General features: G+C 35.4%; 2 protein-coding genes across 2 annotated transcripts; one reads left to right on the top strand and one right to left on the bottom strand.

Annotated features, from left to right (window-relative positions):
* The first annotated feature begins 9,115 nt into the window (after positions 1–9,115).
* On the top strand, positions 9,116–12,042 carry LOC107871137 (amino acid transporter AVT6C). Its single transcript, XM_016717939.2, has 5 exons — positions 9,116–9,599; positions 10,645–10,785; positions 10,881–11,084; positions 11,169–11,637; positions 11,738–12,042. Exons 1-5 carry the CDS (start codon positions 9,224–9,226, stop codon positions 11,862–11,864), a joined length of 1,317 nt encoding a protein of 438 aa, XP_016573425.1. The 5' UTR covers positions 9,116–9,223; the 3' UTR covers positions 11,865–12,042.
* Positions 12,043–12,719: 677 nt separating this feature from the next.
* On the bottom strand, positions 12,720–24,796 carry LOC107871138 (BTB/POZ domain-containing protein At1g01640-like). Its single transcript, XM_016717941.2, has 4 exons — positions 24,655–24,796; positions 23,243–23,433; positions 14,273–14,428; positions 12,720–13,349 (listed from the first exon to the last, which is right to left on the bottom strand). The coding sequence occupies exons 2-4, from the start codon at positions 23,426–23,428 to the stop codon at positions 12,888–12,890; spliced, it is 804 nt and encodes a 267-aa protein (XP_016573427.1). The 5' UTR covers positions 23,429–23,433; positions 24,655–24,796; the 3' UTR covers positions 12,720–12,887.
* Positions 24,797–25,376: the final 580 nt, after the last annotated feature.

Genomic DNA, 25,376 nt, shown 5'->3' on the forward strand with positions numbered 1-25,376 from the left:
TCAATCTTGGAGAAAAACTTAGCACCTTGCAACTAATCAAATAAATAATTTATCCTTGAAGGGGATACTTATTCTTTACCGTCACCTTGTTCAACTACCGGTAATCAATACACATCCGAAGGTAACAATCTTTCTTACGCATGAATAACACCGGGGCACCCTATGGAAACACACAAGAACAGATAAAATCCTTATCTAAAAGATCTTTTAGCTGCTCCTTAAGCTCCTTCAACTCAACTGGAGCCATTAAATATGAGGAATAGAAATAGGACAAGTTTTCAGAAGATCAATCCTAAACTCAATCTCCCTATCAGGAGGAACACTAGAAAGGTCATCAGGGAATACCTCGTTTACCACTGGGACAGAATGCAAAGAGGGACCCTCTAAGTTAGAATCTTTAACACGAACCAGATAATAGAGACACCTGTTAGAGATAAGTCTCTGAGCTCTAAGATATGATATGAACCTTCTCTTAGGAGCTAGAAAACTACCCTCCCACTCAATAAATGACTCGTTAGGAAATTTAAAGAAAACCTTATGGGTTCAACAGTCTAGAGAAGCATAACATGAGTACAACCAATCCATCCTTAATATAACATCAAAGTCCACCATATATAATTCAAATAAATCCACCATAGTGTATTTACTACCAACAGATACTACACACTTCTATAGACTCTTCTAACAATAACAGAGTTGCCTACAGGGGTAGAAATAGAAAAAGGATTCGAAATACGCTTGTGACCAAAATTAAAATGCACAATCATAAATGGGATCACATAAGAGAGAGTGGACCCCGAATCAAGTAAACAGTACACATCAAAGGAAAAGAGTTTTAATATACCAATCATGATATCAGGTGATGCCTCAAACTCCTGGAGAATGGTGAGAGCATAGAGACAGTTTCAACCAATGCCAGAGCCAGATGGTGCACCCTTTGGTGTCAGAGATGAAAAAGAGGTAACTGAAACCTTATTTGCCACAGAGGTAACCTTACCAATAGGATAATTTCTAATCATGTGCCCTGGCTGACCGCAATTGAAGCAGTTATCCCTCCCCTAATCACAAAAAGTCATATTTAATTTATTACAAAACATGCAGGGAGGATATGATGGAGCTGATTGGGCCCACTAGCCTGCAACTGGGCACCATATGCCCTGAAGTTTTTGCCATCTTAAAAATGTCTGTTACCCGACAATTTTGGGTAGGGAGCACTAGCCGTGGAGTAAGACCCAGAATTGCCCCACTTCTTCTTGGGCCACTACCACCATTCCTTCCACTCTGCTATTTGCCACCACCATACTCAGAGAACCTAAACTTCTTGACCTGTCTCTCCACTATCTCAACCTGTTTCTTTTTTTCTTTCTCCACCTGTTGCATGTACACAACCAACCTGGAGATATCCATGTCCTTGATTAACAAGGTAACCTTACTTTTCAAAATCAAGTCTCGGGATAAACTGAAAGCAAATTTTCTCATCCTCGCCCTCATACTAGAAATCAACTCCGTAGCATAATGCGATAACTGGTAAAACTTTAAGGCATACTCCTTGATTGATATTTTACCCTGCTTTAGATTAACGAACTCTTTTGTTTTCACTTCCCTCAACTTCTGAGAAAAGAAGAGGTTTAGAAAAGCATTAGAAAAATCCTCCCACACAGATGACTCAGCATCGTCACCCCTTGGCTGATCCCATTCCTCGTATCATTGGTACGCCACATCCTTCAGCTGGTAGGCGACAAACTGCACGCCCTCCATATTAATGGCATGCATAACATGAAAGATCTTTTCCATCTTATCAAGAAAGCTTTATGGATCCTTCTCCACCTTAATATCAATAAAAGTCAGAGGATTTAACCTTATAAACTGGCCAACCCTTGTGGCCTTAGAAAATAGAGCAACAGAAATACTTCGCTCAGACTGAGAAGCTACCAATTGTGCCAACATATGAATGGCTTGATGAAACTCAAGGTTCATCACTTCAGCATGAAGAGCTCAAGAAGGACTAGAAGGAACCAGTGGAACTCCATGAGGACAATTAGGAACTGGACCCCTAGACCGAGTATGGAACCTATACGTAGAATGTGTCCCATAAACATTGTCCTCGGGTGGGATAGAGGAGTTTCCATGAGTTTTAGATTATCTAGGAGGCATAATCTGAAAAAAGAACAAACAAAAATTAGAGAAGATTTCAGGACTTAGACTTTATAGCTTGAAAACAAAACACAAGAAAGAGAAATATTCCAAAATGCCTTGTAGCCTTTCCCTTATGAGTGTGGCGCGTTACACATCCTTAAAAAAGACTCTACTAGACACGGCTTTGTGGACTCCCAATTGACCATAAACCTATGACTATGATACCAATCTGATACAACTCAAATCAGGACCTAGTCGTGTTGGGTGCCTTAAGCCCAACCGGGATCGGAGACCACCCCCAAGACCCAACCATAACTGTCCTGCTACCTATATCAGATGAATTCCAAACATATAACAAGATATATCAAAATCAATTAAAAGATATTTAAAAAGGTTCATAACCATAACCAACCAAATACCCAATAGGTGTCAATCCCAATGCTAATACTAATACCAAGGAAGATACCAATACCGACATCTCCCATGCCCATAGTAGTCACACAAAGCCTCTATTCGAAAATCAAGAATATCCAGTTGGAACATGCACCTAACCATTGCCAAAATCAAATTCTAAGAAATAAAAATACTGTGAAGAAGTCCATAGCATGATATGCAGTCTTCCAGAGTATGAAAGCTCATCACTTCAGTCTGACACGAATTTTATCCCCGAATCCATAGGAGGAGTAGTATGACCGATTCCCGTATCATGTGGGGATACAACGCCCGATAATGGTTAGCAGGTGAACGCTAGCATGTACTCAGAAATAAGGATAAAATAATGCCATTATTTGAAACCAAAGTAAATAACCATGTGCAACCACATATATACATATATACCATAATGAGAAAGGAAATTGAGTTTAGCATGTATTTAAAACCTTAACCTGGGTTGTCTAGCTATACTGTCATAATCCGCCCACGGGCTATATGAGTCCAGTTTACCCCCTGAACGGGCTCCAGTGTGTGTAGCCGCATGAACCAGAGATATCATAAGGGTTAGAGATTCCCATGTACCCTTCGCCCTTCATGATACATATATACAAGTATAAACTTGAGGGATTTTCGTGTACCCCACAAACATATAGTCACCATGACCAACCTTCATGTCGGTAAACATAAGTTTTCAGTGTCCATCCATCGGACTCACGCCTTCACGGTTAGCTATTACAACCCGCCATTATTGCCCAATTAAAACATTTACCACATAACCCAACCACCAATTCCAAGAGTCAATTATCAAGGCATTATAAAGTGGTATCGTCACACTGATTATATATTGCAAGCAATGTCATTAGCCAACAATTAGGAGATTCCCATATACCCCACAAGATTTCCAATTAAACCAAAACCATAGCCACCAAGGCCTTACCAAGCCATTTAAAATCAACCAAATCAATTTAAGCTCCATTACCATATTATGCAATGCAAAGATTTTAAAAATAGTCAAACTATGTGACAAAATCATTCCCATTGGCATTTTAACGAACATGTTGAGGGCATATAGTTTTCAAAACCAAAACCAAGTATCAATTGACCATTATCATGCAACCACATATTCAAACCATTATTATAACATGAAAATCATAAGAAAACATGAGAAAACATTATCCAACTAAGAATAACCAAAACCCCCATAATATATTTCAAAACCCCAAACAAATTCACAATAATACCATGAAAACCATTCATTAAAATATGATTTTAGTTGAACTAACAATGAGGGAGGAGTAACATGCCTTAGAAACCAAGAAAGACGGAGAGAATCCCTCCTGAAAGTTCCAAATTGATTGACTTGAAGAAACCCTAGCCTTTTCTTGAACCAAGAGCTTGAGAGAGATTTGAGAGAGTTTAGAGAGTGTTTGATTGAGAATGATAGGTTAATGAGGCCTCCAAAGGTGTTTTATGTCGTGGGGTCAAAAGGAGTTAAGAGAAAAATGTCCAGAATACCCCCAACTTAAATTGTAAAAATTTATATAGGTGGATACGGTTGGATCTCTCAAATCGTATCCACATCATACGAGTGGTACCATTCAGTCGTAATCAGAACAGAAAGATGGACACTATATTCTGTCCAACATACGACTCTCTTACCCAACTCATATCATCGCCATACGACTAGTACCATTCCAATCGTACCCTAGGCAAAACATCTTAGGCTAGACACTGGACAACACACAATTAGACTCAACCCTCTCGTTATATCAACATACGACTCATCACCACCAACTCATAACCAAAATAAAATCCCATCCACCAAACACTGGACACCTTACGAGTTGGGTCACCATGGGGTCCTGACCTTGAAGCCATTGTTCGATAGGTGTGCACACTATTAGAGATATATCTTAGAGGGATTGTGAATGATTTTTCCTCCATATTTACAGATTTAGTTTTTCATTTTTTAGCATATTCATAAATGTACAGATTCAACAGGAATCACACAAGGATAGATTAGAAACCTCTGGTAAAATGCCCGCCCGTAATCCAACAATAAAGTACATTACATAGTCTAGGGATTGGCGACTTACCCATTCAGTGACTTTGGCACTGGACTGATCCGTACCCACATCATACGACTAGTATGGTGAGTCGTATGATGATCAGAAAGTTCAAGACTCGACAAATTTGTAAGGACCTAAACGCAGGGTGTTTCACTATTGAAGATCTACACAACTCATTGCTCCTCTGAGCATCTTCATATTGCAGTTTAACTTATTCATTGCACAAAACTGGAGAAATTAACATCTTCTTGTTTATTAAGTCATAATAAAAACATCTTTTGTAGATGGTATAGCAGGTGAAAATTAGAATGAAAATCATATTTTTGAACACTAACCAGATTATAGCTTTCAATTTTCAATTCGGTGTTTAAGAACATCAACCATTCTCAACTTTTGGCTGGCACCATCAACGGGAATATATTCCATGAGCCTTGTCATCATCGAGGACAAGCATTATCAATTCAGTCATCAAAGGTTTCTAACTTTCTACTTTAGTTTACTTTCTTCTTCTTGATCTCCGAGTTAAAAGAAAATGCTCAGTACTAAGATATTGGGGTGAGTGAGATGAAGAACGAAGAGTAAAGGTCTTTTGGTTGAAAAAAAATAGTGTTAAATTTTTCTTAGAATGTAATGCGGATAAGATAATATGATATGGGTGAATTTTCAAATTTTAGATAAAATTAAAAAAAAAAAAAAGATAAATATATTGAGATAATGTTACGTGTTTCTCTAGATAACTTAAGGATATATATGACCCAAAAGTACGACGATAAGGTCATTGACAAGCTAAAAATTTAACAAAGGATATTTGTATATTATTTTTGAAAATTTAAAAATATATATGATCCACAATATTATAACAATAAGAACACATTCTGAAAATATAACGAAAGGCATTTTCACACTTTTTTAAAGTAAAAAGTATATCCGACCTTTTGCCGAAAAAAGAAAGCAAACAAATGAACAAATTGAAGAATATATTTATTTAAAATTTCATTGAAGATAAAGCTGCAGTTTTGCTGTCATACAAGTCACGTAAGTCCCACTTATTTACCAACACGCCAAGGATAATGAACGAAATAAAAAAATTAAATTATAAGTATAAATATAAATAAATACTCCAAGAAAATGAATAAAATTTGCTGACACTTAAAATAGAGAATCGAATATTTGGTGATCCTTGAAATAGACATGTGATTTGTTGAGTTGACTAAAAATAGATATGAAGAAAATCACCATGTTTCAACTCTTTTCAAAAATTATGTCCTTTTATTCAGTTTTATAGAGTTTAAAAGATTTATGAAATCGATCCACTTCAATTTTATTTTAGATATATATATATTATGATGATAATTAAATTAGATAATGATAAATAATTTAAGGACTTGATTATTTTTAAGATGATGTTGAATAGTGGACTTATCAAAATAAAGAATAAAAATCAAACTAGAATGTAGAGGTGGAAAACTAAATTACTGTAAAGGAAAAGAACTAGATTAAAAACGATTAATCTATACCATCAATTTTTAATATGTGAGTGTAATTATAATTTTTATACAGGCATTTATATAGTCAATTGATATATATTTCTTAATTAAAATAAAAAACAAACCAAAATTTATCAATTTTCTAGATTTTAAAATCAAAACCTTTTATATCGATTTTCTTGTGAATAACTATAACCCTACTAGATATGGGAGTATTTGCGAACACAATCCCAATATATGTTACTTTCATCATTCATGTGTCATAAATGATATTTAGAGAGTCAATTAAATCTTTTTTAATGATTTTAAGTTGTTGATATTGTGATTTATATTATCTTTTATATATTTTTTAGATAATATATATTATTATTATTTTTGTTTCAATTTACGTGACACTAGTGAAATTCGGAGATTCATGAACCAAATTTTTATATAATTTTTAGATATTTCAAGTTATTAAGTACTGTGATTTATAATACGTTTTACATAATTTTCAAATAATATATGTTACTGTTTTTTGTCTTAATTTATTTGACATTCATAAAATTTAAAGAGTTAAATTTTTTTTTTATATATCTTTTAAATGTTTTAATATTTTAAATATTATGATTTATAATATTATTTCCTTCAATAAAGAAACAGATACACATCACAGCTAACTGCTTATGGTGGCTTCTATACAGTAGTAAAGTAATGTCTTGTACTTTTCTCTTATATTCTCGACTGATATACATATACATTTCAGGATAATTTACAAGTGAATTTCTTATATTACTATTGACTGCTTGCTAAAATTTGACCAATTCCTTTTGATTGATTATGATCCAAGATCATGGTATTAAAGAAACCAATAGTCACTTTCCTACATTATTAATTTTGTATGCATAGAAGCTAAATTATTAACTTGACTAATCTTAATTGGCCTATTATTTCTCTAACTTTTCTAGATTTTGAAGAGGTGTACTCAATATTTTTAACTAATTATTATTATTATTAATCATAGTGCTTGGTAAAATATCACGTGAACCAGTGGTAATGTAATGGTAAGATTACCAGAGGTCTTGGATTTGAGCTATATTGATAAAATATTCAATACATATATTAGATACCGAATTAAAAAAGGAATCACGTAAAATGTCACCAAAATTGAATCCAATTAATAGGTTATTTTAATTATTGTCCTTAAGTGGCTTATAGGGGACACACCCACATATCCCCTCAACTGTTTCAAATTTGAGTTTAACTTCTGCAGCGACCAGTTCACTAGATTATAAATCATCAAATTACATAGTAAATTATAAGTACATTTAACAGCCCATATAATAATATAGTTATATCTTAATCTCAAATAAATAGGGGACAGAAGTGGATTCGTGTTTAAGATCTATATGTTCGGCTTGTAAAATTCTGTATCTTTGAATTCATTATATTTTTAAAATTATAAATTCATATATAATATTTGTTATATTTTTAGTAATTTTTTACACATAAATTTTTGCTCCACACTAAAAATATTAAATTTAAATGAACTCAATACCTTATAGTTGCATGGACGCCGAGTATGTCAGGAGAGATTTGTAGTGTCAGTCACAATTATAAGTGAATCCAGCAGCTTTTATTCTTGTTATTAATATTTGATTATGAACTCAAATCTGATTATATATGGTATTAACTTGAGGTTACTATAGTTTGAATCCGCCTCTGCGACTATGTAAATATTCACTAACCATGATTTTCCATTTAAGTTCATATATGTGAATTTGTTCGTACTGTGGATTCCAAAACTAGATAAAAAGAAGGTTGTAGAAAACTAGTCAATTCATGATGAGTCATTATTACAACTAATTGTCCATAAACAATAACATTACTAACTTTAAGGTAAGTAAATTTACCTATTATAACAATTTAAAGTACACTGAGGGATCGTTTGGTTGGAAAACGGTTATTTCGGGATAACTAATCTTGAGATAAGTTATTTCGAAATTAGTTATCCGATCATATATAAGGGATAACTTATCTCATTATTATGGTGTAATTGGTGGGATAAATAATCCTCGTACTAACTTATACCGCCAACCAAATATGAAATAAATTAATCCTTTACTTTATCCCAAATCTATTTATCCCTCATAACTCATACCAAATAACCCCTAATAGTATATACGGTGTCACTTGTCCCCACAAGCCATTAGATGTCTGTATGAGAAAATCTACCCATTTATGCCGTACTTGCGTCCACATTCATTTATAATCTTCCTAGCCGGTCCCTATTGCCGGGTCCATGTGCACCACTCAATTATATACAAAACTAAAATTGTCATCCTCATCATATTTCCAACTTTACCCCTCATTATCACTAATCTTTAATTAATTTTTTCTTAAGAACACTTTTAGTCCCTCAATTACCAATAAATTTTTATTTTGTTTCAATTGGTTGAATAGTTTGGTTTTGGTTCATTTATGTAAGCCATGTGTTATATAGTTTAAGTAGTATATTACTGTCAAATATGAAGTAAATACAAATTAACGCACCTGAAATTCGAGTTGTGGATGAATCTTCTTTGGAGTTAGAAAGGAAGACATAATAGAGTGTTATAGCTCTAGAAAGAAATTCTCTTAAATCAAATGAGCTCAAGATTTCGATACTGAAATCAGGAAAGATTGCTACGCTTCTTTCTTATTCTATTTTTCTCTCTTTGAAGTGAGTGAAGTCAAGCTAACCTTAACGAATCAGACAAAAGCAATAGAATAACAATACAAATTTGACATAACACATGAGCAATTGCATGGAGAGAACGATCGATAATCATGGTACATTTGTCAAAATTCAGAAGCAAATGGATCAAAGTGCATGTTTCAACAAATTAAATGCCAGTTTAGTCAGATAATACAAGGACTGAAATCAAAAGTTCTCAATAATCAAAGGACCAAAAATGATATTAACCTTGTTGCCACAAATGTCTTGCACACCCTTTTGGTAGTTTCATCAAACTAGACAATTATTGTTATTATTACATGCTTTAAAAACCTTAACATGTAAACACAAAAACACCAATAAAAATAAAACAAGAACACAATATTTCATTTGTCTCTCAAGGGATGGCTCAGACCAGAAATGTTGCTGGTGCTGACATCCCCTTGTTGCCAAGAACAAACTCTAATGCAGGGGAAAACAAGCTGTTGATTTTACGGGCAGTGTTTAACGTGTCGACGAGTATCATTGGTGCTGGAATTATGTCTATACCAGCAACTCTTAAGGTCTTAGGTGTAATTCCAGCTTTTGTATTGATTGTTTTGGTTGCTATATTGGTTGACATATCAGTAGATTACATGTTGAGGTTCACGTATAGAGGCGAATCGAAAACTTATGCTGCATTGATGAATGAGTCATTTGGAAAGATTGGTTCTGTTGCAGTTCAAATTTGTGTTATGATCACCAATCTTGGCTGCTTGATCATGTACCTTATTATTGTTGGTAAATACTAATTTGGCTACATAGTTTATCGCTGATCTGTTATTAAGTAACTCGTAGCTAACAAGATTTTTTGATGATTAGTTTTTAATCCATTGTTAAACAGGACTATTGATGGATTTTTGTTGTTTAGCGACAGAAGTTGTACGTTTGTTAATTCTTGTTTTTTTCTAGTTGAATTTCTTGTTGATATGTGCAACATTCTTTGTCTGATGCAAGTCATAATCTGTCTTTTCTTCAACTTATTGAGCCAAAAACTTTGCTTCTTTCTTTTTCTTTTCCTATTAAAATTACATCAAACTGAAAAACACAATTAGTTTATTGAAGTAGTTTGATTGTTGAAATGGAAATTTTGGTTTATTTTACTTAAAATTGTTGATTGTTGAATGGCTATTATGTCTATGAAGTAGCTCACAATTTTTGTACTATTGTACTTATTGCTGGTTTCTTGAACAATTGAACTTTGTTGAACAAATTTTCCAATGGTTATCTGATGCATCACTGGAATTGAACTGTATGTTTGGAATTAGAGGTAATTACATACTTGGCACGAGTATCATCTTACCGAGGACTTGGACTCAGATAGGAGGTTGTGGAGGACGCAGATTAGGTTAGTAGGTTAGTAGGTAGAAGTGTTTGGTCTTTCTATACATCTATACTAGTAGTCGTATTATTGCTCATGTAGTTATTGTCCTTCTATTTTTGTTACCTATTTGTTGTTTCTTGTACTTCGATTTTCGTAGTATTTCGCTTTGTTATTGCTTTCACTTCCATTAATTCTTTTTATGGACTACTTTGGATTGTTTTCCTTGAGCTTAGGAGTATGATCTGTGTATACACTACCCTCCCCAAATCCCACGTTGTGGGACTACTGGATATGTTGTTGTTGCTTAATTTAGTGATTGATTAAAGTGGTAATAGTTTGTGTTGTTTTTTCTTTGACCGAGGGTCTATTGGAAACAGCCTCTCTACCTACACTGGGTATTTTATTGTTGAATTTTGTGATTGATTCAAGTGGTAATAGTTTTGTGTTATTTTCTATGAGCAGGAGATGTTCTTTCTGGACAAGGAGAACATCTTGGTGTTCTACAAGAATTGTTTGGGATTCACTGGTGGAACTCGCGTAATTTCGCGATCCTCTTCATTGTCGTATTCGTTATGCTTCCTCTCGTCCTCTATCGACGTATTGGTCTGTAAATACTACCTTTTCTTGATGAATTTCTACAAGATTAGTGAAGATAATATTGCTGACATTTTGTTTGTGTGGCCTGTGTTTGATTGCAGAATCATTGTGGTTGAGTTCAGCATTAGCAGTTCTCCTAGCAATTGTATTTGTTGTCATATGTTCAGTAATGGCAATCACAGCAATACTAAAAGGGCAAACAGTGAATCCAAGAATGTTTCCGAAGATGGATAATGAAACATCTTTTTTCAACCTTTTCACTGCTGTTCCTGTCATTGTTACAGCATTTACATTTCACTTCAATGGTAAGAACCCGACATTCCTTTCGATTCCTGTTTAGTTTTATGTCAAATATCTATGATGAACTTGGCGTTATAACATGTTTGCAGTTCATCCTATTGGAACTGAGCTGGGAAAGTCTGCAGCTATGTCATCTTCTGTCAAGATTTCATTAGTACTATGTGCAGTTATCTATTTTTCAATTGGCATTGTCGGGTACCTTCTATTCGGGGATTCAATCATGCCAGATATACTTGTAAATTTCGACAGATCATCTGGTACTTCAGCAATAAGTTCAATGCTAAACGATGTAGTTCGTCTGAGCTATGCATTGCACCTAATGCTGGTGTTCCCTCTCTTGAACTTCTCCCTGAGGGCCAATATAGACGAACTCATGTTCCCAAAGAAGCCCTTTTTGGCCACTGACACAAGAAGATTCGTGTGTCTTAGTTTGTTCTTGTTAACCGTCTCATATGTAGCAGCCATTTTTATCCCATCTATATGGTACGTTTTCCAGGTCACTGGAACAACTACTGGCGTTTGCCTTGCTTTCATATTTCCAGGTGCAATTGCCCTGAGGTATCTGTCTTCTCTCACTCGTACTTACTCCTATAGCACGTTTTTTTAAGTCATCTCCGTTCTTTTTGGTGCTAATATATTGATTTTTCCTGTTTGACAGAGATGTCCATGGCATATCTTCAAGAAAAGATAAGATCATTGCAATGATCATGATTGTTCAAGCAGTTGTGACTAGCCTTGTAACAATTGCTACTAATGTCTACAATATGAGTGGAAATAGGTCATAGTTTATAGAATTTGATTTTTTACCTTTCTTCAATTCTTTTTCGTATAGGAGTACGTTCATACGCTTGAGATTGAGGCATAGTTGTTATCGTAGTCGTCTAGTTTGTACTCATATGTGACACTACAAAGTGTCCAACATTTTCCTGTCAATACAAAGATTCAACCAAATTTTCAATGCAACGCATAGCCATCGATAGCAATATTACAATTTCACACCAATATATGTATTGAGATCTATGTAGAGCTACTCAAAATGATACAGGTTCAACAACAACAGGACTGTGAGGAACTTGTAAATATATCTCTGGTTTAAACAATAGAAGAGATGGAGAAAAAAAAGACAGCCCGGCGAACAAAGCATCCCATGTTAACAGGGTCTGGGTTAGGGCCGTGATGTAGACAACCTACCCTAATCACACCCCTTGGTAGTGGCGGAGCCACATGCAATTCAGGGGGTTCATCCGAACGATGAACCCCCTTCGTCGAAAAATTATACTATTTTTATATGGTCAAAAATATCTTTATGTATGTATTATAGATGTTGAACCCCCTTCAACTAGTTCGTATATTTACTTCTGAACCCCCTCAAAGAAAAGTCTAGCTCCGCTACTGCCCCTTGGGGTGCAGCCCTTCCTCGGATCCTGCTATATATAATACTATGTCCTGTTTCTTAGTTCTCTCCTAACAAAACATAACAAACTTTATCATACATTGGTTACTTAGCTCACCATGTTGTCAAAAGCTCAGGCCAGCTTGCATGCACCTCAATGATTTCACAAGGTACCAGCTACCTCCCGCCTACACAAGTACCGAGTAACTCTTATCACCAAGGCTTAGAAAGATAAGAAAAGATATATCACTCCTTCTTAGTCCTCTTTTAGTATTTCCCCCTTTTTATTTTCAAGCCACAGTAATAAGTCGATTTAATTACATAAAAGGAAAAGAAATCCTTAATTAGTCACTGTATATAACCAATACTAACCTAAGTTAACAACGAAAACACCTGTACATATCATATGCCTAGGTCAAATTCTCTGTTTCTTCTTTATGTTACTGGCGACAGAAGCCTTTGTAATCTGAAGATTTAGATGAGGATTCTTGACTGCAAATGCATCGTACTTAGGTGTGAAGACAATGCACTCGACATTCTCAATGATGAAGTTCATGGCAGCCACCCTCAAATGCGGGTAAGATTTATGTGTGTCTGAAATCTCCAAAAGATCGAGAGCATTCAGTGTGTTCAAAGATGCCAACATGTGGTGCTCACAGTATTTCTGCAAGAATTTTATTTCATACTTGTCTGCTGCAGCTGACAATGAGTGGATATGTTTGTCCAATTTTTCTTTCGGCAATTCCCCGCGATAAAGAAAATCAAGGAGAGCATGCAGCTCCAGGTAGCTCAACTCCGGGAGTGTTATCGTGTGACCTGGCGGAGCTTTGCATCCATCCGAATCCAACATGAACTTGAAGATAACAGAACTTGCAGACTGTTGGATCACACAAAAGAATATCGTCATTAATGTCGAATAGAATGAGTGACAAATTTTTGTTGTTTAAGCTGTGCTTCGTTTTTTTTGGAACATGCTTTTCAATTTTTCGATGTTTGGTTGGTCAAAATATTCTGAAAATATTTTCTTTTGGAAATACAAATAGAAAATACCAAGTTCCTTAAAAATCAAGAAACGACTTAATTCTTTGATATAAATAAGGAAAATAAGTTTCATAAGTGACATTTTCTGTTGATTGTCTCCCCCTCCCCAACACTCTACCCCAGTACCCCCACTCCCCTCCACCCGCCCACCTCACGCCCACCATCATGGTGTTTCCCTTTCATATTTAAATGTTCTTAAAGACTAATATTTTCTATTTACTTACCACAAGCCAGAAAATAAGTAACAAAATCACATGTTTTCTATAAACACATTTTTCTTGGAAAAACATTTTCCTTTATAATAAAAGCACACCCTTAGCAACATAAGTTGTCCGTCGATAAGTACTAGTATTGTTTTTTGGTAGTATATGTCCACTGTTAGTGATAACACCATCATTTAGAAGTATTATTATCCCCAGCGATCTAACTATGAGTGAAGTATAAGCTTAACTAGTCCACTAAACAACAACAACAATAGCAAAAATATACCATTTTAATCCCGCAGGTGGAGTCTATGGAGGGTAGAGTGTACGCAAACCTTACGCTTACCTTGTGGAGGTAAGATTGTTCCCAAAAGACCTTCGACTTAATTAGTCCACTAAAGGTTTTAAAAAATAAAGAACACATAATTCACCTCTCCTAGAGAGTGTTTTATCAGTTGATTGCTCCATTATCTAACATATATTTGAAAAAATTTCATAAAAATGTATAGACCATGGTAAAAAAATTGAAAATATAGAGAAAAAGATGGGTACATACCAGAAGAGACTTATGTACTGTTATTGCTGGGCTATTGTTTCCAGGTTTAACTAGAATATCTCTATTAACTTGACCTTTAAAAGCATCAAGACAACTACTCTGATAGTTAAGCTTCTCTTTCATTTCCACTGCCCGTCGCAAGGCGTATGTAAATCCCTGTGGAGCAATCAATTATGAGCAACTTGAAGTTTCTCTACACCTTTGGTATGATGCAAAACGTTTTCCAAAAAAAAGACTTATAATATCTTTGTGGATTCGCCTCCCTAGAGATTGTAATCAACTCAAATGAGGTAACCAGTTTAACTAGAAAGTATAACAACTTTGCACTAGGACTGTGAATGACAGTGAGTATTGTTTTGGGATCAGTACAGAGTGGCGGACTTACTGGGGTTCTCTCTCTCTGTCTGTGGTTGGGGGAGGGGGGAAGGGGCACTCTAGAAGCATGTTTATAATAATCTTGTGTAATTAGATGTACTTCCTCCACCTCCGCAAGTCGTGTAGGCATACAAACTAGGAACTACTTTTACTATGCGAGTATGGAATAACAAATACTCGTAATAGCACTACCTATTGAGCGTATACCATTTTTTATCTTTTGGACCAAAAGAACAAGAAAGAACAAAAATCATGAGTGTAAATAACTGGAGAGTTTAAGTACTTTGTAAGCATATGAGAATTAATCTGCAAGCAAGTCGATATTTCAGTGAAATGGTTAGGAATATTCTCAAACTCTTCATGGGACACCTGTTACCTCTCAGGTTCCGAGCAACTCTGTCTACCAAGACTTTGGACATATGGAAAGAAATCACTTGCACTCATCTTGACTATTTCCATGGGGCACCTGTTACCTCCTGTTAAGTCATTAGTTTTGATGATTGACAAATTATGTGTTGGGACTTGGTTCCTGGAGACTACGTGATGACAAAGTTGCTACCGCTTAGGGAACAAGTTGGGCTCACCTGTCACTATCACAGTCAACTATCACAGCTGGTGCAAAATACAAAAGTTGCTGCCACCTTTTTGTATCAGTCAATGGGATCTCTCCTAGGTTTTCTTGTGTCATACTATATATTTCTCATCTTCCTCAACAAGAAAACCAAATTTCCATATTCTTACAATAAAATATCTCTCTGAAGCTGAAATCAAAGACTCCACTTTGCAACAGGGAATTGATCGTTCATCAAGCTATATTTTATTTTCTTGTTGTATTTGAGTCTTTGTAAATGTGTTCTTAAACGCTTGCCTACATTTGCTTATGATTGTTAGTAGGTGTGGTGGTGTAAACCTTTTCTCTTTGTAATCATCTAGAGTTAGGTGATTTTCAAGCCAGAGTTAGCTTGAGTTTCCAATTAGAGTTAGCTGGAATGTGGGTCCAGTAGAGTTGTTATACCGTTTCCTTGTAATAGAGTTATTACTAGGAGAATAAGGATTAAGAGTTTAATCCTGAAGTCTGGAGTCTGTATTCAAGAAGTTGCTTGGATATAGTGGAACTTAGAAATCCTGAAGGCAGGTCGTGGTTTTTCTTTCTTGAGCAAGGAGTTTTCACGTAAAAATCCTTGTGTTTGCTATTTACTTTATTCCTGCACTTCATAACTTATATCTCTCCTAGTTCTTGTTGTGTGATTTCATCTGGAACAGGTCTCAAAGTTGAGGAGAAACCCACTGCAATTCTTCATTTGGTATCAGAGTAGGTCTTTCTTAAAAAGGCTAACACCTTGGAAGAATCCTGAGAAAGCTCCTCCAAATCTAGAAGAAGGTCAGTCAACTACTAGACCACCAAGATTCAATAATGAATATTATAGGTGGTGGAAAGCAAAAATGCATGACTTCATCATGGCGGAAGATTCAAAGCTATGGGACGTCATTGAGGATGACCCTTTTGTCCCACAAGGGCAGTTAAAGTTAGTGATGTGACCTACAGGTTCCCAAGACCAAGAAGGAATATAATAATGCGGATAGAAATAAGATTGAGAAAAACTACAAGGCCGAAGATACTGGTGTGTGGTATTGGTCCTGATGAGTATAATATGATCTCTGCTTATGAGGCTGCAAAGGAGATCTAGGACTGTCTTCAGACAACCCATCAAAGAACTACTCAGGTTCAGCAGTCCAAGGTGGACATGCTGACCAATCAATATGAGACCTTTATCATGTAGGAAGGAGAATCCATTCAAGAGATGTACACTAGGTTCATTGCTGTGATAAATGAGCTGCATTGCCGGGTGAGGTTATTCCAGCATACAAGCAAGTCAGCAAGATCTTAAGCATTCTTCCTAAAAGATTGAAAGCAAAGTGGATCTTATCACTAAAGCCAAGGATCTAAATAAGATGGCCATGGACGAACTTGTTGGTAATCTCAAAACAAGAAATGATGAAGAATCTTGGGAAATTAAAAGTTGAGCCCAAGGTAGAGAAAAATCTAGATCTTAAGGTTGCAAAAGACACCTTCAGTGCAGAAGATGATGAGACAACTTATATTGCAAAAAGGGTTCTCAAAGCATTAAAAAATCAGGGGCTATATCCAGAAGGAGAGAGTCTAGCAAGATCGTCAAGGAAAGTAAGGCAAGTGACACATGTCACAAATGTGGCAAGTTTGATCACTACATCAAGGATTTCCCAATGTATAAAATAGAGTATAAGGAATATGCTAAGCAAGCTGCTGGCAAAGAAAAGAGCAAGGACCAGGTCCCTGTGAAGTTTAGTAAGAAGGCTGAAGCTAACAAAGTTGTCAATCAAGTATTGATAGCTTATTGGGGTGACTCAGATGATTCAGAACAAGGAGAAGATGTTTCCATGATGGTAATGGAAGATGAAGTATCATCCTTTGACTCAATATTTGCTCTGATACTGATAATGATGAAGATAAAATGGTGACTCTCCTTGACATCAAGGAAAATCTAAAGGATTACTCCATCAGTAAGTTGAGATCCCTTGCCTCTGTGCTGATTGATTCCATTGATGACTTTGCTAAGGACAAAGAAAATGTGAAGGAAGCTCTAAAAAATGTAAGGAAAAAGTGATTGAGTTGAGTGTCCTAGTTTCTGAACTCACCAATGAGAGGGCAAAGCTGAAGAAAGATCTGGCAAAGTGTGAAGAAGAAATGGTGAAGCTGAGTGTGCACGTGGCTGAGTATCAAGCAACTTGCAAGACTCTTCTGTGAGAACAATCTTATGAATAAGAGGATAGATGAAATCATCAGGCGGGATTTCAAGGAAAAAGGTGAATGAAGTAGGATATAGTTTCAGCTGGAAGGAGAATTGGCTAAAACCAAGGCCGACATAACTGCTTCACTTGATAGAAGTATTGTTCTTGAGAAAGAACTGATTTGGCTGAAGACTGAACTTGAGAAAGCACTAAAGTGGACTACATCTTCGTAAACACTGACTACCTTCACCATCCAAGGATTCAGTAGCAGAAGCGGTTTAGGATACAACAGTCAAGATAATGGCCCTAACCCTTCTGTCAGACATGCAAGAAACAAAGATGATTGTTTATGTACCCATGGTGGAAAGGATGTTCACTCTAAGGAAATATGTCCCTCCAAAACTACAACTCTGACAGAGAGAAGAAACTTCACAGCACTCAAAAGGAGGAAGCAAAGATTACCTAACTGGATAAGAAAAAAGTTAATCTTTCCCTTGTTACCATTTTGGGAACTCAAACTAAAATGGGTTCCCAAGGATAACAAGTAATTGATGTTGTAGGTTAGGCAAAAGAGAGCAACCAACATAAGGATAATGATAATGGTTGCTCAGAGCACATAATTGAAGATCTGAAGCTCACCTTTTGCTAAAGACCCTTAGTAGAGGCAATGTCTCCTTGGTAATGGAATAAAAAATTTAGAGTATGTTGATGCTGATGATACTATAGATCAAGTAACAAAGTGATAGTTTCAAGTTCTAAAAGGCATATCCCTAGTAGATCCTTGATGAAAGTCAGTATAGAACTGGTTGAGCGACATAAGAAGGGTTAGAGTTGATGAAATTAATATGGATGTTTGAAACTCTCATGATCTTCCATTTATGGCTACAAATTAGTGAGAAGGTATCCTGGTTAGAAAATGTCCTACATTTCTAATTCAGTCTTATATCTTTGTAGATATACTCATATAGCAAGAAAGAGAAGATATAAAAGGAGAGGCGGGGCAGCACAAAGTAATTAAGTTCAAAATCATTTAGGAACTAAGTCCTTATTCAGGTTCGTACCACTTACTATTTCTAAGGAATGACCGTTTTAAATATCAAATGACTTTGCCATATCATTCTTTCACCTTTTTAAAAAGTCGTCACTTGCCTTTTAAGTCTAAGAGATACGTCTATTTGACCGGGCATGCCTCACCAGACCCATCCAATCAGTTAGCCTCAACTGTTCTCTCATGTCCTATTTAAAACCTAAAACTAGATCATTTTTTCCCTCAATTATTGAAAATCTTTTCTCATACAACCTCATCAGATCCCTAACTGTTCAAAAGGAATTTGGTCTTTTCATCATTCATAATCCATCCAATTCTAAAAGAAAGTCTTACTTTTTTCATCTTCACAAAATAACGAGCCCATTCCATTGAAATTGATGGATACTCTTTTCATTCTTTCAGGCTTGGAAGAGGCATTTGCTATCACCAAGTACAACCATGAGTAAAGAGACAGGAGTTCAAGGTCGGATAGCCTTGAGGGTTGAATCTCCTAGATGGAAAACACCCTCACCAACCTTTCTACCAGAAGGCAAAATGCCCCTCCTTGAAAGTGTTGTTGCTGTTGATGTGGTACTTCCACCCGTTCTTGATCTATCAGGTAACAATAATGGTAGTTAGGAAAGCACTAAAATAAGAAGAATTCCAAAGAAAATGAAATAGTTATAGTTGAACTGACTGTTGAAAAGGTGATAGATATTGAAGATTCAGATGAAGATACTGAGAGCTTATTCAATGACAGTGAGAATAGTGAACTTGATCTCATATTTGAAAGCATAAGTGACTATGAGAATGAGTCACTTGATTCTGATATTGATAATATGCTACTGCTACAAAGAAGAAAGTAAGAGGAAAAAAGGGTTGCCTTACCAAAGAAAGAAAGTGGGTTGTTAGTAAAGAAACCAGTGGCCACTGTCACTGGTAAGAGAAAGATATCAGAATGGGTTGTTGAAAAGGGACCAGGTCCCAGTTATAAATCATCCAGAACCTCAGCAACACTTGGGAATTCTGGGAGGGGAACTGGCTTATCAAAAAGAGGTACTATATCCAAGAAAAAGGGTCTATCCCGAAAAGCAAGATAAGAGGTACTTAAGACTCAGGAGGTCTTAAGAGGGAGAGTTTTCGATCTAGATATGGCTGAGATACTAGGAATGAGGGAGTTAATTAACTAGGTAAAGTTTCAGAACTGGGAGCACTTATTAGAATTGTTTATGCCTCAGTTGCATGAAGAAAAAATAAGGATGTTTTATCATAACTTGACCATTTCTGATGATGTCCTATATTTGACTTCATAGTTCAATGAAGTGGATATGAGATTAGCTGAAGATACACTTTCTGAAATTTTTGGGGCTCTTACCGTAGGAATCAGGTTCAGAAGATCGGGGGAGGGGTCTGCCAAGTTTCTGGAAATTTGTGGTGCACTTGATAACTTGAACATTAAAAGTATCAAAAAAAAGGCTCTCTAAGGGATAATATCAGTTGTTGTTTGAGTTGGTGAATAATGTTCTACTTCGCAGGTCTGAGAAAAGCACTACTATGACTGGATGGGATCTGTATCTCATGAAAGTATTGTCTAAATATCAGAAAGTAAACCTTCCAGCAATTGTCATAGAACATCTCAATACTGTCATGACTGCAAAAGATGGCAGACATGGGTTAGCTTATAGTTTTTGGCTAAACAGGGTATTTTTCTACTTTAATATTGAATGAGACAAGGAAAAGGCTCGTTCAATAAAACACATATTCAACATCATCACTTTGGATGATAATGAATGTATTCCCAGAAGAGGAAGTGGGAAATTTCAGTATATTGTATCTGAGCTGATTGATGTGCGGCAGGATTTGAGAGAAGATCTAGATGTCTTGACAGCCATGGTATCCCAAAAGGATGTTAAAATTGATGCCTTATATACAACATTAGTTACAGGAAGGGAAAAGGAAACTAGTTTTAGTGGGAAGTTGGAAAATGAGCATGTAACTCTGTAGGAAAGTGTGAAGAAGTTAGAAGCTAAAGTTGAAATCCTGACGCAGAAGAATGACGAATTGACTCAACAACTTATCAAGGCTCATGCTGTAGAGAGTGAAAGAATGATATTACTTCTTAATCAGCTATCTCAAGCTTCTGTTCCTTCTTCCTAATTCCTTCCCAGACTAGTTCCTACTCTTTTTTCTTTTCTTTTCTCAGTTCTCTTCTTTAGCCCTATCAAATTTTGTTCTCTTACCTGGCATTTTTATTATAATATTTTAAATGGTTATTGTTTTTGAATGACATTTGTACTAATCAATGAATAGATGAAATTTTCTTTGTGCTATCACTTATCTTTATTTCTATCAAATCTTCCTTGTTCATGTAAGTATTGCCTCAATGTCCATGAATTAACATGTATATTTATGTATACTTAGTTTACTGCTTAACCTCTTTGAAGATGACAAAAGGGAGAAGTTTAAGATATAGATGTGTTGTGTGATTGGTGATTGGTGATAGTGAGTGGAGATAGGAGGTTCTCACACTCAGGGGAACATGATGCTCACAGTCAGGGGGAATTAAGTGTAGAATGGCTTAGAGATATTAGGGGAAAGTTTGAGATGTAGCTGGGTTGTGTGATTGGTGATGGTGAGTAGAGACAAGGGTTCTCACACTCAGGGGAAACATGTTTCTCATAGTCAGGGAGAATTAAGTGAAGAATGTCTTAGAGATATCAGTATAGAGGGAACTCTTGGGGCTTTTGTTGCCGCATCCTGCTGGTAGACTGTTTGTTGTGTGGATGTTTGAAAGATTTTGAATGCTTACATAGGGTTTTCATCATCAAATGGGGGAAATTATTAAGTTTTTAGTTTTGATGATTGATAAAGTGTGTGTTGGGACCTGTTTTCTTGAGATTATGTGATGAAAAAGTTGTTACCGCTTAGGGAACAGGTTGAGCTCACCTGTTACTATCACAGTCAACTGTCACAGCTGGCGTAAAGTACAAAAGTTGGTGAAAAGTTGCTGCCACTTTTTTATATCAGTCAATGAGATCTCTCCTAGGTTTTCTTGTGTCATACTATATATTGCTCATCTTCTACAACAAGAAAACCAAGCTTCTATATTCTTACAACAAACCAAGCTTCTATATTCTTACAACAAAATATCTCTCTGAAGCTGAAATCAAAGACTCCACTTTGCAAAGGGAATTGATCGTTCATCAAACTATATTTTATTTCCTTTCTATATTTGAGTCTTTGTAAATGTGTTCTTAAACGCTTGCGTACATTTAGTTATGATTGTTAGTAGGTGTGACGGTGTAAACCTCTTCTCTTTGTAATCATCTAGAGTTAGGTGATTTTCAAGATAGAGTTAGCTTGGGTTTCCTGCTAGAGTTAGCTAGAGTGTGGGGTGCAGTAGAGTTGTTGTACTATTTCTTTGTAATAGAGTTATTACTATAGGAAAGTAGGGATTAAGAGTTTAATCCTAAAGTCGGGAGTCTGTATTCAAGAAGTTGCTTGGATATAGTGGAGCTTAGAAATCCTGAAGGCAGGTCGTGGTTTTTATCTCTTGAGCAAGAAGTTTCCACGTAAAAATCCTTGTGTTTGCTATTTACTTTATTCCTGCACTTCATAGCTAATATCTCTCCTAGTTCTTGTTGTGTGAGTTCATCTGGGAATAGGTCCCAGAGTTAAGGAGCAACCCACTTCAAATCTTCACCTCCCCACTAGCACATGTAGTGAGTAATTCTATCCACTGAGTGCTCTGGCCACTATGCCATACACTCAGGTAATCACCTAGTGCTCTGGCCACCACTGGAAATTGAACCTAAGATCTCATGGTTCTCAACCCCTTCATTGACCACTAGATCATATGCTCAGGTGCTTCTCAATCTAAATCTATTTGATCACATGCATCAAATGGATTAAATCAGTGAAGTATAAATTAAATACTGATAGATGCAGTAAAGGCGAGGAGGCGGCATTCTTAGGAATGAGAGAGGCAACATGATTATGGCATATGCTGAATATTTTGGAGAATGCTCAAATAATATGGCTGAAGCTAATGCAATTCTCTTTGGTATCAAATGGAGCCTAGATAAGAGACTCACAAAGGTCTTGGTGGAATCTGACTTCATGATAATTATTAATATGATTAACGGAGTCACCAAAACACCATAGAAAATTAAGCACATTATTAAAGGCATTCAAGACCTTAAGTTACAAGGTAACTTTTCTTTTCAGCACTGTTATAGAGAAGTAAACATGATATCAGACTATCTTGCTATTGCTAATCTGGAAGTATATACTATGCAAAGCTCCTTCTTAACACAATTCTTATCTCTTCCTTTGAGAGTGTAAAAACTTTGTGAAGAATGACATTGATGAAATACCAAGCTTCTGGATTAGAGCTCAAAAGAAAAAACTTCTCCTTTGATCATGGTTGATTACAACAGGATCTTAGTATATTTTGTAGTTAGCTTTCTAATGTCTAAACATAATTTACATTGTAAAGGAGGAGTCCTCCTCGACTAGTTACATATGCTACTGTTCTATTTCCAATTGTAGGGGACACTTTTTGTACAAAGAGGAAATCTATATCCTTCATGAAACTCAAGGGGGCTGGACAAATATCCACTCTCTTCTTTTGTAAGCTCAAATCTTGGAAGCAATGAACAGGTCGGGGTCAAGTCTCAACCCCTCCATCACTGATGGATTTGATAATTGAAAAAAAACTTATGTTCGTCTTTTTTAAAAAAAAAAAAAAGAAGTAAAGATCAAATGAATAATCAAAAAGAAAGAGATCATATACATGCCTTACTAACAGATAAGTTGGATGGAGAAGTAACTTCATGACATGTAGAATTGTTGACAGGTCCTCTTGTATTTGCACTGTTATTATCAGAGTTGGTGGTTAATAAGGCATGTAAGGCTTTGGCCCCATTAAGGCATCCATCACATAATTTATTCCTTGCTGACAGACCACATACTTCACAAGGCATCTCTCCTGCATAACACTCAAAAACCACATGAATTGTTCAGTAGAACTCAAAAGAATGAGCAAAAATAGAGAAAACATTGAGCACTTAGATTTCCTTTTCGCCTATGATGCTTGGACTCTCCAAAAGTGTTGATCTATTCTCCAAAATTGCACTACTTTTGGAGGATCTGACAAGCACTCAATGACATTTTTTTAGAGTTTGAGCAACATAGCTTTTAGCAATATTTTGAGCTTACTTGATGTGGCTTTCTAAAATAACAAAATCCATAATATATTGCGATGTCGATTTCATGGAATTGTGAATACTAACTGCTTATTTGGATGGTTGTCAGAAACGATGGAGCCAGGATTTTCACTAAGGGAATTTAAAATATAAACAAGTAAACACACGAATAAACACAAACGTGAAAAATGGATTAGAGTTATTACAGTACTGGAAGAGGTTCGACTCCTCATTGACATTGCCAAGAGTACATAGTGCATGCGCTAAATGATAGCCAGAGGAATGGGAAGAAAGGAGAATACTAGGGTAAATGAGTGAAATAGAGATAAGAATATAATGGAAAACCAGACTGAAAGGCTAATGGGAATGAACTCAAAGGGGAAAAAAAAGGAAAGGCTAAGCAAGAGGATTTACCATTGATCGTGAAAGATGAAGTGAGTCACAAGGACGTCAACTATATACATACGTAAGGAACAATGTTGACCTTCTATATACAGTATCCTAGTTCTGCCATGTTACCCATTGTTTCATTAATAATGTATGTTTTACACTAATAATGTATTAGCTTAATTGAAGTTAAAGTTAGTTTGCATCATTCAAATTTGACATAATTCACCTAATTTTCACATACAACATCAATCAATTCAATCCTTACAGTCATAGCTGGATCAAGTACACGCGTAGAACTACAATGTACTGATCCGATATCAAATTAAATTCAATAACAATATACCCCGTTTAATCCCACAAGTGGAGTATGAAAAAGTAGGATTCAGAGGTTGTTTCTCTATGATACTCACTCATCTCAAGTAAAACATATCAAATCAGATATGGAAATTAAACTAGAATTATAATAGGATATTTTGATTATAACAAATCTGAAAAGAGTTTCATAGTAGCTAATTCCAATTTTGTGATCCCTAATGTAATAATAGAATAAAAATTCAGAAACAAAAATCGAAACTTTATATGATATTTAATAATAATAATCCAAATAAACTAACCAATTTTTATTTTTTTCTTGGCAAGATTTGGTGTTCGTTATCTTCTTTATCTCTTGGAACGAAGTTCATACACTTTCCCGCATGCATTTATATTTTGCATGGTAAAATAGCCCTAATAGGCTTTTTTATGGGCCCATTTGCAAATTTCTTCTTCTTTAGCTCACATGTTATACATAAAATCGACCTCATCCAATAAAAAAAAAATATATCCAAAACAATCTATATCTCGAATTTATATTTATAATCTATAATATATAATCTATATCTATATCTATATTTAAAAAGGATAACTACATGACTTAATAAACATATAATTTATATCTGTAATTTATAATGTACTCCCTTCGCCCATTTTATGTGTCACCATTTGACCGTGCACGAAGTTTAAGAAATAAGTAAAGACTTGATGTTTTTTACCAAATTGTCCTTCATTAAAACAATGTACTATTATTATTTTAATTAAGTGAGTTATTATAAGCGGGACCAATAAGGATAAAAGTGTAATTGTGTCTTTAAATAGTTATCAAATAAGAAAAGGTGACATTCTTTTTGGGTCAGACAAAAAAGGAAATGATGACACATAAAATGAGACAGAGGGAGTATAATTTATATCTATATCTAAAAAGGATAACTATATGTCTTAGCAAACATAGACTTTTAATTACCTTATTTAACCTAAGTTTTAATTAATTACCATTCATAACCTATCTTGACCAATTAAA

The sequence above is a fragment of the Capsicum annuum genome, chromosome 5, assembly GCF_002878395.1.
Source record: "Capsicum annuum cultivar UCD-10X-F1 chromosome 5, UCD10Xv1.1, whole genome shotgun sequence".
Classification (NCBI taxonomy): Eukaryota; Viridiplantae; Streptophyta; class Magnoliopsida; order Solanales; family Solanaceae; genus Capsicum; species Capsicum annuum.